The sequence below is a fragment of the Vanessa tameamea genome, chromosome 14 (assembly GCF_037043105.1).
Source record: "Vanessa tameamea isolate UH-Manoa-2023 chromosome 14, ilVanTame1 primary haplotype, whole genome shotgun sequence".
In the NCBI taxonomy this organism is placed as follows: Eukaryota; Metazoa; Arthropoda; class Insecta; order Lepidoptera; family Nymphalidae; genus Vanessa; species Vanessa tameamea.
The window spans coordinates 1,841,346-1,858,365 of NC_087322.1; the positions used below are offsets into that span (position 1 = coordinate 1,841,346).

Below are 17,020 nucleotides of genomic sequence, written 5' to 3' on the forward strand. Positions count from 1 at the left end.
TGTACATAACCCTATCACCAAGCGCTTTAAACGTTTGTAATACAACCGACAACGATCTATAATTATTGTACTTGAAATCAAAACCTGCGTTGTTTTACGTAAATAACTTAACATATTATCGACGTGTAACGTGAAGTATTATCTATATAGAATTTTATCTCAGATGAAATCCCCGGTTCAACATGTATTATCTGATAGCCGAACGTGAGGAAAAACGATGAAAATTACGAACACAACCTTAGCCGACTGAAAATTATTTTTTTTGCGCGAGAGATTTAATGTAACTGTAACTCCTAAGATATTGATTTAAATGATATGGTGTAAAGGACAAATATGTTCTAAATTATATATCCGGTGATCTATTATGATTCGTATGATATTTTATTTTCTATACAATTGAAAATAAAACCCATAGAAAATATATACGGAGTAAATTTTGTGGTAGGTCTTTTTGCAAGCAGATCTGGTTAGGTTAGGTTATCTCCTTAAATATAATGTTTCTACTTTTCTTCTGATTGAAAACTTATGTTGCAATTATATTCATATTAATTCAAATATTTTTTAATGATTAGACATTTTTTTATTAATAAACTAATTGTCCAGATGTCCCAAGTAAGGTGGTGCATTAATAATACAGCAATGATTAATATTTCTTAAAGTAATACCTAATACATATAAGCACCGGTGACCACTTAACATAAGGAGGCTCATTTGCCATCCGCATACTTGTATGAGAAAAAATAGTTATAAGTGAATATATATGAATAAAGAATATTATATTTTTGCGATTTTATATAATTTTATCAAATAATCGCATCTAAAAATAATAACTTACGTAACATATTGCAATCATTATGCATAATGTTACATCGCGAACAAGCAATATACATCCTACTGCTTCTGTGCGACGTACATCCGAATATAAACACTAGGTATATTTAAAATATTCTAGGTATACCGGGTAAAGTTTATTACTACCGCGAATTACGTTCGCGAAACCCACCCGTAAACTATGAGCGGTAACGATGAGAATCAAATGAACGATCAATCATTTTATTACAATTGGATGACCGTATTGTATATTCAATAACACTTAAGATAAGCATCATATCTCGATCGTTTGATAACAATCACATTGATTATTATCAAACGATCGATAATGATTGATTGCAATCTTGGAGGCAATCGACTTTGATGTGTTATCTATGGCTGCTAATAAAGTTAAGATACGATAGATCGCGATATATTTAACGCTATAATTACGATTTTGACGTAAACGCTTCATAACAATTTTGCTTTGTTGAAATTGATAATTTATACATCTCATTTCTATTAACGTATTTTTATAAATAATAAGTAGTTTCTACTAAACCAATAGACGTAAAAGTTATCCCCGAAGGTGCATCGCGTTTCGAAGATTTCAGTATATAAAATATAAATATTAAATAAAAAATAAAATATAAATAAATATAAAATAAAAATAAAGACAGACAACGTCTACAGATTCTTTTTTAATATTAAAATAAATGTGGACTTTGCAACATGATAAAAATGAGAGATTAATTTTAATATTGTTACCGTCCCTTATCAATAAAATATGTTTTTTTATTATATTGTAAGGGGTCACAAATAACCATTTAAATAATAATAATCATAAATAACCATTGTAATAATAACCATTTCTTACATCACAAATGTGCTACCAACCTTAGGACCTAAGATTTTATGTCCCTTGTGCCTGAGACTTGTGTCTCTCTTAAACTTCAAAATTATTGCTATTTAACGGGAAAATATTTGATGGTACCTACCCAGGCGAACTTGCACAAAACATTACCTGCAAGTATGTCCAACGTGTTAAAAAAAAACCAGCATTTTCTTAAGATCCACTTAACCTGAAATCCAATCGGCACTTGTATGTAACGCTTGATGATTCAAATGTTGGGACCTACTTGTAAAAGTACTATATTAGAATAATAATATTTTGATTTGATTTGAATGATATCCTTGTGTGAGATGTATCTTACGCTACACGCTGGCGGTATTATATCCAGAACCCGTACACTTTACGTCCCGCAACGGCAATCTCTCTGCTTAAGCTGCTCAAATACTACAGCGTCACAAATACTTACTTTTATTTAACTGACTGGGTTTTAAGCGTTAGTTCCCTGGTCGTCAGATAATAAATTTCCCGTCTACGGAACTGGTCCTTACTATTGGTGGCCCAAGAGCTGGTATTTAGTAGTTAAAAAGTGAGCTCAGCAATAAAACGAAGTAAAACCGCCAGCATCCTGAAAAAATATCATGATTTTTTATTAGAAAACATATTTACAAACAGCTCGACCTCTCGTATGAACTAACAAAATTAACGACAGAAGCCACTAGACTTTCCGCAGGTTCTCCGTATGCAAACCACCGCCACAACGTGCATATATTTCTATTTGCAGTATCACCAGCTTCTAGATCCTATAAATTCTCTTTACTATTATTTGAGGTTCATTTTAATTTGAATTATAAATAACTTGTATTAAAACAATACAAGTTTGTTTGATACTGGCTGATATTTGAAACTATTTAGAGTACGTTAGAAACAGTTTTAAAGTCGCACTGTTGGGCTTTATTAAGGGAAAAAGGTAAAACGTTCGGAATTTCAGCCGCTACTAACGCATATAAGAGATTCTTTGCCGAATTTGAATGATCTAATTAAAATATTTGTATTCTATGCTTACAATATTACTGCAAAATAACACTCCAAGCAACAATGCTGTGGGCGATGCTGAAAAAGTGCTAGTTTCGCTGACGTTAAATTAGCTTATTCTGGATCGTCGTGAGCTCGTCGAACATATCTTTCGGACGTAGGACTTAGTACACGTCACACTTGTAAATAAGCATTTGATAATTTGCCTATTTAATTATTTTGTATAGATATTAGTTTTAATCGTAGATAAAAACTGGTGAGTGATCACATTCCAATTCAAGATTGTCAATTAAAAAAATATGCTATATGTCTATTCGCTGACGAAGGCGCTCCCCTCCACGTTGAATTAAATTATTTTTAATATATCTTAGTCGTCTCACACACACTAAGACATTTTGTGAGCACGAGCGTCACTCATTCATACTAATGGACGCCGATAATAATAATAAATTAAATATAGATTATAGAGTTTAGCGCCTTTATACTAATAAAGAATAGGGCTGTACTTATTATGAATTCACCTCACCTTAACCTTTGTGTTTCATAAGAGTAAGAAACATGAAATATTCATGATAAAGGCGTTGTTCATTACCTGATAAAAGTAGCTTCAGAAGGTATCCACACCCCTGGGGGTAAAAATGCCTACCAAATATGAAAATTAAATAGTTACTTGAATTCTTGTTTTGATTTAAGTGTATAATATGAAGGCAGGCTGCCTATATACTATTCGTACAAATTGGTGCCGCAAGAATTTTTTACCATTCCTTACATCGTATCTTCTTATTGTGTATTGCTAATTTCGAGGTGAAGGGTGAAACACAGCATCTCGTGAAAACATTTAATCAGAACTGACGGTTCATTGACATCTGTCATAAAATAAACATATCCTACAATCCTCCCTTCTATTTTGTAACAATTAACAAATAACAAATTAATTAACTCACAACTTAAACCTACATCTTGATATATAAGTAACTACTTACAAACAACAACTATAAAAAATGTATTTATTTTCATCCACATTTACGTACAGGGTGTTGCTTGGGTGGTTCAACTGAGGGCTGCCAAGATCGGGAGGGTGCTATAGGCTGACTATCTGTTTCTTTAATATCAGTCTGAACCACTTTAGGCTCAGGCAATCCGAGCTCGGCGTCCTGTTCCGAACAACCCGGTAAAAAAAATCTTTCTACCTTGGATTCGCCTACAGTATCGCTAAGTGGTTCTGGTAAATCAACTGAACAATTGCTTACACATTTCATCCCACTAAAATCTATACTTTCCCGTTGCTTATCTATAGGAAAAGCCCATGAACTACTTGACCTCCTTTTTAATTGATCGACATGCCTATATATTTCGTTACCACTCTGATATTTTATTTTAAGGTTATTACGACCTAACCGATCTAATACTGTTCTCGGTAACCACCTATCTCCCTTTAAGTAATTCCTATACCAAACTTCTTCTCCCTCAACCACATTCCTATTTACACCCCTCGCAACTTATTCTTGCCTTTGCTGTATCTCAAACACTTTAGTTTCCTTACCAGGCCCCAACACATCAAGTCGAGTCCGCAGCCGCCTATTTATCATTAACATAGGCGGACTTTCACCAGTTACCGAATGCTCCGTATTTCTGTAGTATAATAAAAACCTATTTAATGCCCTATCAATACTGCAGTTTTCCGTTACTGCCTTCTTAATAACTCTTTTCAAAGTCTTACCTGCGTTCTCCGCTGCTCCGTTTGACGATGGATGATACGGAGCTGTAAATACATGTAGAATTCCGTCTCTTTTAACAAAATGCCCAAAATCTCTACTTGTAAAAGGAGGTCCGTTATCCGTTACTACTTGCCGGGGTATGCCCCAATGACCCCATAATTCAGTTAACTTTTTAATAGTACTTTCTGCCGAGGTACTGGCCACTTGGAAAACCTCCATCCATTTTGACATGGAATCGATCGCAACTAAATACGTCTTTCCAAAAATTGGTCCCATAAAATCTAAGTGGACTCGAATCTAGGGTTTCGTAGCATATGGCCACGGCTGAGGAGCCTGCTTTGGAGGAGCATCCGCGTTGGCAGCGCACACCGCACACGCGCGACACACGCGCTCCACCGCCTCATCAATGCCCGGCCACCATACATAGCTTCTAGCGATAGTTTTGGACTTAACGATACCCATGTGAGTTTCATGTATTATATTCAAAACCTTATCCTGACAAGCCACGGGTATTACTACCCTATGTCCCCACATAATACAACCCAATTCTTCATATAATTCCCCCTTTCTATTAAAATATGGTCTTATTGTACTTATCTCGCAATCACTGGGCCACGAGTCTCGAATATAGCTTAAAATTCTACCTAAAATCGGATCTTTTTTTTGTTTCCCGATTTATTAAGCTAAAGTATTTATAACTCCGCCTAAATATTTTTGTAGCCAATCAGTAATCTTATCCGTGATAATTATGTTGTTAATAGTTGTGATAATGTCGCTAGGTGTAAAGGCATGGTCAACATGTTAGAATAATTAAATGAGTCATTTAAAATTTTATTTCATTTTAACGACTTTTACACAATAAATTACAAAAACTGGCAATTACATTTTTGACAGTGAAAATCACATATGGGCCAATTTTTATAACATTCGTGCACAGCTCAGTCAAAATACATATATCAATTTCAGGAAAAAAAATAATAAAAGATTTATTTGGATCAACAAGCAGTCATAATAATGTATTAACAGTAAAGTTGTCTAAAAATAGGTAATCAAAATCGCGATGCCATCACCTCTATCCCCATATTTATTTATTTAGTAACAGTTGAATTAAACGTGATGAAATTATAAAAAATGAATAAATAGTACGTAAAGTATAACGGGCGGCCTTGTCGCTAAAGCAGTCCCTTACACCTCGGTCAGACCGACTATAAAATATGTTGGAACGTGCAAAATAATATATAGCTACATATACGTATTTAGTTTATTACAAACGGGCTTTATTTTATGACATTGGTGGGTGGACGAGCAAATATGCCACCTGAAGTGGTCAACTACCGTCCATAGACAATGGCAGTGTAAAAAATATCAACCATTCCTTGCATCGTCGTTGCACGACCAACCTTGGGAACTAAGATGTTATGTCCCTTGTGCCTGTAGTCACACTAGCTCATTCGCCCTTTAAAACGCAACACAACAATACTTAGTATAATATCTGATGAGTGGGTGGTGGATTCAAACGGGCCTGCAAAACTTTCAAAACAATTCAATAAATTAATTGGTACATTAATAAGTTGTAAGCCTTTTTTCTTTCCTATCTATCTGTCTTTTTGTCCGTCTAAACCCGTTTTCTCAACACCGCGTAGAACTCTACGCGTACTCTCTATAAAGTTGAAATTACTGCCAAATACTGAAATCTGCGGTGAAATGTGAAAAAATCAAACCTAATCAAACCTTAGTTTTTTTATTTTTTTATTTTAAGAAGTATTTCTATCTTTAATTTTGGTTCGCCACTTGTTTCTCAAAACGACGTAGTCCTTTGAGCAACGCGTTACAAAACAGCACAAATGCACCTACACGAATCGAGATGTCTAGTTATTATAAATGAAACAAGAATATCTGCAATCGGAAATTCTGTAATCGGAGACAAAAATATATTACTTTATCACTTACTTGTATAACGCACGCGCAGTGTGAACTGGGTCTTATAAATATAGTCATAATCATAGAAATTCGGCATTTTACACGTCAATTTTAGTCAGCTAAATAACGATGGAGGATCGCTGTCACATTTATTGTGTTTTCGTCTTGATATTCAGTTATAGTGTGATATGTGATGATTGTGTTACTTTTGATTTTGAAAAAGATTTTAATAGCACGTTCAGTAATGAATTGGGAGTGTGCGTTACCAGACTGATGTGGAATGTTGGATATTATGAAAATTTAAAAATCGACGGCCCTGATCCGAGCTCAATGACGTACATTTATCCAAACGATATATTGAGTTGTGCTTCGTCGTTTACGTTTTCAATGACGGCAAATGGGATTATAGAAGTGAATTTGTTTATGGAACCTACTTCGCCCTCTGATCAGGTCACGATACTCGCAAATCAGATAGTAGTAGGTGGTAATGACGCTGTGGTAGGGAATGTATTGATCATTGCTACGGACCAAGACTTTGTCAGCGGATGGCGTACGGCTAGAATGACTTTGTCGGGATTCGGTACATATAACGGTTATGTAAGTAAAACTTAAACTTCCCATATTTTGCTAAGCAAAGACCTTAACTCAGCTTATTACTTAGCTCCAGAAGTAGGCTTGTGACTACGTATTATGCGAAATTTTTACTAAACAAAACAATTTTCCGTGCGACGTTTCTATGTTTAAATCTGTGAATTTTATTACTATTTAAGTGACAAAGTAATAATATTGAATGATCAAACATTTAAAAAATAATTAATTACTAATGGTTGAAAAATAGATAAACGGCCGTCTTATTTAAATTTTTCTTTGTTCTAACTTATATAAGTTTATACTTATATTATATATATAATATATTTTTTCGAATCATTTATTTTTCACGCAATATTAAATTTGTCTTGTAATTATTTTTATAAAAATGGAAACATATCGTACTGCCAAAAATAATTTAATTAAAAATTTGTTTTTATCAAATGACAGGACCCCATGTGTGCTATCTTTTCGTGTACAGTCTAGAATGCGATGTTCAGGTAATAAATGTTTTTAGGAAGTTCTAAACCTATGATAGGTTTTGTTTTGATTTCATTGGCGCCAAAATGATGAAATCTCTTCTAAATTATTTTTTAAATATCAAATGTATACTACATTAGTTCAGTTAGAAAGTTTACTTTTTCTTTTTTTTTTTTCTTATACAGCCAGGACCGCTCTCTAACCGGCCAATAATTTTTTTCGGCTCTCTTAAATTAATGATTTGTTAAATCGTAACCATTTACGAAATTTCAATCAAGAATCCTCTTTAATTAACGGCTGGAGCTCTTCAAAATGAGACCATAATCGTTTTTTTAAATGCAGCCATCGTCCCATAATCACTGGGACAAAAATCGGCTTACGCTATTAATATACAAGATAAAAAGGGGGAAATTTGAATAATATTCATATATACTTATAACAAATAAAATGTTGTATACAAATTGAATTCACACTTCTCACGAGCAGCTACTTATTTAATACTATTACACACTGACCCTCCTAAAATCAGTCTGTCCTAAAAATCGTTAAAACCCGGTTGCCAAACAACAAAATCCCAGTAGGATTTTTACTTATGAGTAATTATTGGATAATATTAGGAATTTTAATAATTTATGTCAAACATAAATAAACAAATCAATTCAATAGCTCTATACTTAAGATTAGGGACCCAATTTATTAAAAAAAAATTGTATTTATAGTAACAAACAAACATTTTGTTTCATTTTACGCATAACAAAAACTTTAATTAGTTTTTAAAATTAATATATATATATATATATATATATAAATCTTCCTACAAAACAGTACTAACATTCATTTAATAATGTTTTATATTCCATGATACAATGAATGTTTATTTTGCAGATATCAATACTTGGAATGGCGGTAAAGGAATCAATAGTATTAGTTGATTCATTTCGATACATTCCACCATTAACCGTTGAAGAAGAATGTACAATTTATGAGAAAGTTTATACAACATCTACAACTATAACCACTGAAGCAGAAACTATTTCAACATCATATACAACGACTGAACTGGAATCAACAAGTGATTATACCACACCACAAACCGAAATTACAACTCAGAATCCTGAAACAACAAGTACAACTCCTGATACGACTACAACAATGTCACCGACATCGGAATCTGAAATAACCACCGCCAATGGAGCACAAACAACTGTCTTTCCAACGACAGATAACGATTCAACAATTCAAACCGGGGGACCTATAACAACAAGTGGGACTCCTGATACGGCGACAACGATATCACCGACATCAGAATCTGAAATAACAACCGACGATGGAGCACAAACAACTGTCTTTCCAACGACAGATAACGATTCAACAATTCAAACTGGTGGTCCTATAACAACAAGCGGGACTCCTGATACGACTGCAACTATATCACCGACATCAGAATCTGAAATAACAACCAACGACGGAACACAAACAACAATCTTCCCAACAACAGATAACTATTCAACAATTCAAACTGGTGGTCCTATAACAACAAGTGGGACTCCTGATACGACTACAACGATATCACCAACTTCAGAATCTGAAATAACAACCAATGAAGGAACACAAACAACAGTCTTTCCAACGACAGATAACGATTCAACAATTCAAACTGGTGGTCCTATAACAACAAGCGGGACTCCTGATACGACTGCAACTATATCACCGACATCAGAATCTGAAATAACAACCAACGACGGAACACAAACAACAATCTTCCCAACAACAGATAACGATTCAACAATTCAAACTGGTGGTCCTATAACAACAAGTGGGACTCCTGATACGACTACAACGATATCACCGACTTCAGAATCTGAAATAACAACCAATGAAGGAACACAAACAACAGTCTTTCCAACGACAGATAATGATTCAACAATTCAAACTAGTGGTCCTATAACAACAAGCGGGACTCCTGATACGACTACAACGATATCACCGACATCAGAATCTGAAATAACAACCAACGAAGGAACACAAACAACAGTCTTCCCAACAACAGATAACGATTCAACAATTCAAACTGGGGGCCCTGAAACAACAATTTTGAATCCTGATACGACAACAACGATGTCAGTGACATCGGATTCTGAAATAACTACCGACGATGGAGCACAAACAACTGTCTTTCCAACAACAGATAACGATTCAACAATTCAAACTAGTGGTCCTATAACAACAAGCGGGACTCCTGATACGACTACAACGATATCACCGACATCAGAATCTGAAATAACAACCAACGAAGGAACACAAACAACAGTCTTCCCAACAACAGATAACGATTCAACAATTCAAACTGGGGGCCCTGAAACAACAATTTTGAATCCTGATACGACAACAACGATGTCAGTGACATCGGATTCTGAAATAACTACCGATGATGGAGCACAAACAACTGTTTTTCCAACGACAGATAACGATTCAACAATTCAAACTGGTGGTCCTATAACAACAAGTGGGACTCCTGATACGACTACAACGATATCACCGACATCAGAATCTGAAATAACAACCAACGAAGGAACACAAACAACAGTCTTCCCAACAACAGATAACGATTCAACAATTCAAACTGGGGGCCCTGAAACAACAATTTTGAATCCTGATACGACAACAACGATGTCAGTGACATCGGATTCTGAAATAACTACCGATGATGGAGCACAAACAACTGTTTTTCCAACGACAGATAACGATTCAACAATTCAAACTGGTGGTCCTATAACAACAAGTGGGACTCCTGATACGACTGCAACTATATCACCGACATCAGAATCTGAAATAACAACCAACGACGGAACACAAACAACAATCTTCCCAACAACAGATAACGATTCAACAGTTCAAACTGGTGGTCCTATAACAACAAGCGGGACTCCTGATACGACTGCAACGATATCACCGACATCAGAATCTGAAATAACAACCAACGACGGAACACAAACAACAATCTTCCCAACAACAGATAACGATTCAACAATTCAAACTGGGGGACCTGAAACTACCATTTTGAATCCTGATACGACAACAACGATGTCAGTGACATCGGATTCTGAAATAACTACCGACAGTGGAACACAAACAACAGATAATAATTCAACTGGACTAACTCAATCTACATTAAATACTGAAACAACTATTTCTGAAATTACATTACAGCCTGATACACCAGATCCAAGTCCAGATACAACAGCAACGACATCAGATTCCATGGATGAAGCTACGAATTCACCAGGAACCGGTGACACAACGACAACTAACTCTGATGATATCACAGAAAAGCCAATATATCTAGAAAAAGGATTTTGGAACGCATTCACCATATCCATGGTTATACTTCTAATATTAATAATTCTTATTCTCACGGCTTTGATATCATATTATATTGGAAAAAGGAGATCTCGGCGCGATTCCCAATTGATACTAACTGACATTGAAGATCTTCCAAGTTCTATACATATTCCGAGGGTGTCGAAAGTTTGGACAAACTCAACGACGCTAAGAAAATTAGCTACTATCATTAAAATGGAATAAACTGCTATTTAAACAGTTTTACTAACTATATCTAGATACTCAAATCATAATAATATCGTAGAGGACAAATACTCAATTAATATTAATTAGGTTATTTATTTTATTATTAAATGGAAATTGAGTCTAATTGAAATATATTATTTCATAATTTAATTTAGTTGTTAAGGATTTAATTTATTTAATCATATGAAGTAATGTTATCATTTGAATAAGAATATATTTAAGATTGCATGATAAATCAAAAATCATTGTTATGCACTGATAAGCGTATTGATGCATTCAAAACATCACACTTAAAGTCGTACGTCTTTGTTTACGATGAGAGTGGAATTTCAAGGCATACTTTGAATGTAATAAATTGATATCTAACATTTAATTACAGCCTTTCTGATGTAAATAAATCCATTCTGTCAGATGTGTTGATTCGTTTTAATTTATTATTCTCACTCAGATTCCTCAATAGTAAACATAAATTATGATGGTCTCTTGACAGATTACTTTCGCGGCAGTTTTCAAATGAGACACAAACTGGGCAGGACATATTAACAAGCACGAGCTTTAGGTGCATTTCGAATCCAGTTTGAATCTATGACCTTGATATCTTGCCTTATAAACTAGAACAGCAAAGTGGGCATTACAAAGGTTTTTAGCAGTAAGAAGATCATTAAGGAAATATTCACGGCTTGACATCAATTAAAAAAAAACCTATTTAAAATAAATAACTAATACAACTTCCAGGATATATTGTATCTTTTATGAATTTTATCAAGAACGATTCTCATAAGACATTGTAATGTATAAATATTTATAATACAAATTTATTAACGTATTGCGTATAATGTATCGGTCTTTTGAATTCCTGTGTTAATCCTGTTAATCACATAATTGATAACGATAGGGTAAACGACACAGCTATACCTTTTTTTGTAATCGGATTAGCTATGATTTAATTATTTATTTTTTTACAAAAATAATGCGTATATTCGTTACTTAAAGTATACATATTGTTAAACTTAGTCTTTTAAGCAAATGTATAGGGCAATTTTAAACAAAAAAAAGAGGTCCAGGGGATTTTTTTCAAAAAAGATGCATCTTCTAAATCCTCATTAACCATGAATCTACAGCAACTTTTCTTTCAGCATCCTCTTCGTAAATAACGTGCACAGGATTAAAATACAAAATATCTTAATTGTAACTTAGCTACTGAACTGTTTATGTATCTAAATTTTATTTTAAATTTGTATTAAGTAAGTAAATAAGTAAGTTTTTTTACATTGGTTATTATTTTAAATCAATTTAGTGGGAATTTTAAAGAGCGACCTTTAGTACGAATTCGGTCATGTTCGAATACGAATTTCCACCAGTGTCCTTTCTGATCATTTTATTTCGGTTGCTTTGAAATAAATTCCTAGTTTTTATACATTTTCGGAAAGCTAATTAAACGATTATGTTTTTAATCTGCAGAACAAGTTTCATAATAATTTTATTTGTTTTTCAGGCATATTTGAAGGAAAAAAATAAAAAAAATATAGAAATAATATCGTTTTCCGTCTCGCATTTTTAAATTTGGACCGATAATTATTGTTTAAATATTGAAAAATATCCAGTTTTTAATCGTTTTTATAAATCAGAAGAAAAAAGTAGATTTTAATTGATACTTTTTTTAAATAAATTTTTGAAGTTGCATTTTTGACTTATTTTGAAAAAATCTAAAAAATGCGATAACTCAAAAATGGTTCACATTTGCATTATGCATATGGGGGTTAAAATTATCGCAAATAGTCACCCCTATCACCTCCTAACGGGAATACGTTGAATTACCAATAACCCTGTATACCTCAGACCTGAGAAGAGCAGAGCGGCAACAACTTTTCCCACAATTATGTTTATAATAAAATTAATAACGTCATAGTATATTAACGGCCCGAATTCAATCGTTAGATACCCAAGGAGTTATTATATAGAAAGTTGTTGGTTTTATACCTTTGCTATGATTCATTACTTTTTTTTATATAGCATTTATTAGTGCACCTTTGTGGTAGAACTGATTCGTACGCCGTGACGTGACAAACTGTATAACTCTCTTGTGGCGTCATGTTTCCTCTATACCGTTCTCTACTCCCTTGACATGTAGCGCGTACATAATATTATATATATACCTATAGAATATATATGTATATAATAAGTAAATAAATATTTTTTTAAGGAGTGAATTAGTTAAGTTTTTAAAGTTATAACTAAATATTCGATTCATAAACATTATAAATTCGAAATTTAAAAATGTTCTTCTTTAAAAAACCTACCTTAGCTTCTTGTAGATCCTTACCATTATACATACATACATACATACATACATATATTACATAAATAGTAACAGCGATTATTCTAAATAGCGTTTACATTCTATTATATTATGAACGGGTTTTTTGATTGCTATGTTCGCTCGTAAACTAATAAAAACTAGAGTTAATCCTATAACAACCCAATAAATATAAGGATGATAATATTATCCAAACATAATATATCATATTATATAGACGTTAGAGTTAGAATGTTATAAATGTTTGTGTGATGTTTGTGCGGTGAGAAATCAAAGATTAATTTGATAAGATGATAACGACTGTTCGATTATCAGATCATAATGCTGAAGAATGAATAAAAATGATAAATGTGTAATTCAGTAGCACGAAATATATTAAAACGAATGAAATAAAAAAATAGACAATCTGCTTTGTTCTATTTTTAAATTTCTTACCTGGGGCCCAAAAATGTACTTTTTCTAATTTTCCATTGTGTTTTGGTTTGTGTGACATCAAAACTCGAAAATGAAACGAATAAAGATATTGCGTATTAAAATCCCGTGAATATTCCACTGCTGGGCAAAGGTCTCCCCCTCGTTTAAGAAGACGCGTTGGTGTTTATTCCAAGTAAACGGATTACTTTTAATGCGGTATGCAATATTATAAACTGTGCTTTAGGACATTCAATATCAGAATGTGTTTGCTTACGTTTTTTGTCTTAATTCTCATAATATTTTTTAATTATTAAACAAATGAACTTTACACTTAGTGGTAAGGCTTTGTGTAAGCCCGTCTGGGTACCACTGATTAGACCCATTGATTAGATCTTTTGTCTCCAAACAGCAATACTTAGTATATATGTGTTCCGGAGCCGAGATGGCCCAGTGGTTAGATCGCGTGCATCTTAACCGATGATTTCGGGTTCAAACCCAGGCAGGCACCACTGAATTTTCATGTGCTTAATTTCTATTTATAATTCATCTCGTGCTCCGCGCTGAAGAAAAACATCGTGAGGAAACCTGCATGTGTCTAATTTCAACGAAATTCTGTTACATGTGTATTCCACTAACCCGCATTGGAGCAGCTTGGTGGATAATGCTCCAAACCTTCTCCTCAAAGGGAGAGGAGGGCTTAGCCCAACAGTGGGAAATTTACAGGTTGCTAATGTAAAAAAATTGTGTTCCGGCTTGAAGCGTGCGTGAGCCAATGTAACTACAGGCTCAAGGGACATAAAATCGTAGTACCCAAAGTAGTTGACTCATTGGCAATGTAAGGAATGGTTAATATTTCTTACAGCGCCAATGTCTATCTGCGGTCGGTAACAATTTACATCTGGTGGCCGATTTCTCCGTCCACATATACATAACATAAAATAAAAAACACTTATAGGACTAGAGTAGTCTAGCTGCAGCAAGTTTCATATAATTCTAATTCTGCTGATTATTGACGTACATTTAAATACATTGTTTTCCAACACACATCACCGTTGACGTTTTTACGTGTGCCCTTTGTTTAAATCCAACGCTCGTACCCAGATAACCGGTAACACCTTACAGGCTCGACCATCAAGTCGAAACAAAAAGTGAGCAAACATATTTAAAAAAAATCGTAGTTATTAGAATTATTTTGATATCATATCAAATAAAATTAACGTTATCTATATTCTTAATGCGAAAATAGGCGATATATATTTTTTTGTATTTATTATAAAAGGAAGGGATTGTAAATTCTTAAGCCTACTGTCAGAGAGATATCGACGAATAAAATAAAATGAATACTTATATAATCCAAGAAACTCAATTGGATTCGGAAAAAATATTTTTGTATTTGATTGTCCAATTCTTGAAGAAAAAAAGGCTATCGAACATTACGTGATGATTCGAGACCGGAGCAATGACATTAAGCGAGGTAAAACCGCGCAGAGCAGCTTGTTAGTAACATAGATAGATATGTCTTATTATTTATTTTTTTATGTTATATGTTGGCGGATAAGCAAATGGGCCACATGATGGTAATTGGTCACCAACGCCCATAGACAATAGCGCTGTAAGAAATATTAACCTTTCCTTGCATCGCCAATGCGCCACCAACCTTGGAAACTAAGATGTTATGTCCCTTGTGCCTGTAACACTGGCTCACTCCACTTTCAAACCGAAACACAACAATACTGGGTACTGCTGTTTGGCGGTAGAAGATCTGATGAGCGGGTGGTACCTACTCAGATGAGTTTGCAAAAAGCCCTACCACCAAGTAAAGATGAAAAGATACAAAAAATAAATATATTTTTAGTAGCAGTCACATAGGGTCACAGCTGTTAGTTGCAATTATATTGAACAACAAATTAGGTACGAAGCACATAGAATAAAATTATTTATTTAAACAATATTCTTATGTAGAAAATCAAACGAAATGTTACACACGAATTGAACAAAATTTCTAATAAATGAACAATATATAAGTTTTAATTAAATAAATAAGTAATAGTTATTATTACACTTTGAACATTAATTTCGTCAGACGGTACTAAGCGATCGAATTTTCTATTCGATTTAAAAATCCTATTCCTAATATAACTTAATAATTTTCCATTTGATAGTAGCTGTTAGCCATAGTGGCCTCTACAGCGTCACCGGGCGGGTGGGTGAGTACGCGCGTCCTAAGGGCGCCTCCTTTAAGGCCGTCGACGTCGGGAGGGAGGACATTATGTGCTCAGAAACCCGTCATACGCCTAGGCGCGGCTGGTTAATAATGTACAAGGGACCCCGACCCTGCCGGCGCGATCGAGTCAGCGTTCGCCGATGTAATGACATCGACGGGAGCGCTTAGGACGTCCTTAGGACGTCTATACATCGGATTAGCGTGCCACTGCGGGCTGTACTTGCTAGTATTTATTATTAATATTACTCAATGTGTTTCACTGTAATTTCAACTGACGTTCATCATACCTTTGTGACCTTATGTGACCTCCACCACAGCTCGCCTCTATCTAGAGGACAATTATACTCATCATTGTACTTTTTAAATATTCGTTATCCTTCTATAAACAAGGTACAATCTAGCTGTTAAAAAAAATCTATTGAACGGGGTACCTTTAAGATTAAAGACAAAATTAGGTTCCTTACCGACCTTACCTTCTAAGGTATTCATAAAAATATAGGCATATTTTTATGAACATCTTGGAATAGAATTCTAAATGGTTCCACGTTATAAGACTATAAGCTTGGCCAGATTTGATTGTTTTAAAGTGTCGAATAAACTTAACAAACGCGTCATACCTCTCGACTATTTAATCGACTAATCCTACTTAATATAGTACAAAAGCTATTAAAAACCATTTCAATTTTAAAGAAAATTCGTTTGGGGACATTCACAACAATTCTTCTACTTAAAATCACGATTGCTTTAAAAAGCCGGTCGTATTTTTTTATTGTTTTCAATTTCTTTTAGCAGCAATTTTAATATTTAATTATAGTAAGTTAAATATAAGTATAAAGTAATACAATAGAATAATACAAGAATACGTAGGTCGTAAACGCCAGGAAAGCTTTACTTGATGTAAGTGACATCGTGCAATGTTATAAATATTAAACGGACGTAACTAAATAAAATAAATTATTCAAATTAAATTTATAATCTTGATTCATTTGTATGACATTGATGACTTTGTCCTTACCGTCTTCAGTCAAGGCTACCCGTCTCAAGGAAACCAAACATAGAACATATTTTAGGGCACA

At 33.9% G+C, this 17,020-nt stretch overlaps 1 protein-coding gene across 1 annotated transcript; it reads left to right on the plus strand.

The window, feature by feature from the left end:
* The first annotated feature begins 6,444 nt into the window (after nt 1-6,444).
* LOC113398664 (mucin-2-like) lies at nt 6,445-11,246 on the plus strand. The gene is made up of 2 exons (XM_064216996.1): nt 6,445-6,930; nt 8,287-11,246. The coding sequence occupies exons 1-2, from the start codon at nt 6,463-6,465 to the stop codon at nt 10,984-10,986; spliced, it is 3,168 nt and encodes a 1,055-aa protein (XP_064073066.1). The 5' UTR covers nt 6,445-6,462; the 3' UTR covers nt 10,987-11,246.
* Nucleotides 11,247-17,020: the final 5,774 nt, after the last annotated feature.

Coding starts and splice junctions, on each gene's coding strand:
- LOC113398664 (XM_064216996.1), top strand. CDS start 6,463: ATGGAGGATCGCTGTCACATTTATTGTGTTTTCGTCTTGATATTCAGT. Junction 6,931..8,286: donor TCGGTACATATAACGGTTAT/GTAAGTAAAACT, acceptor TTTATTTTGCAG/ATATCAATACTTGGAATGGC.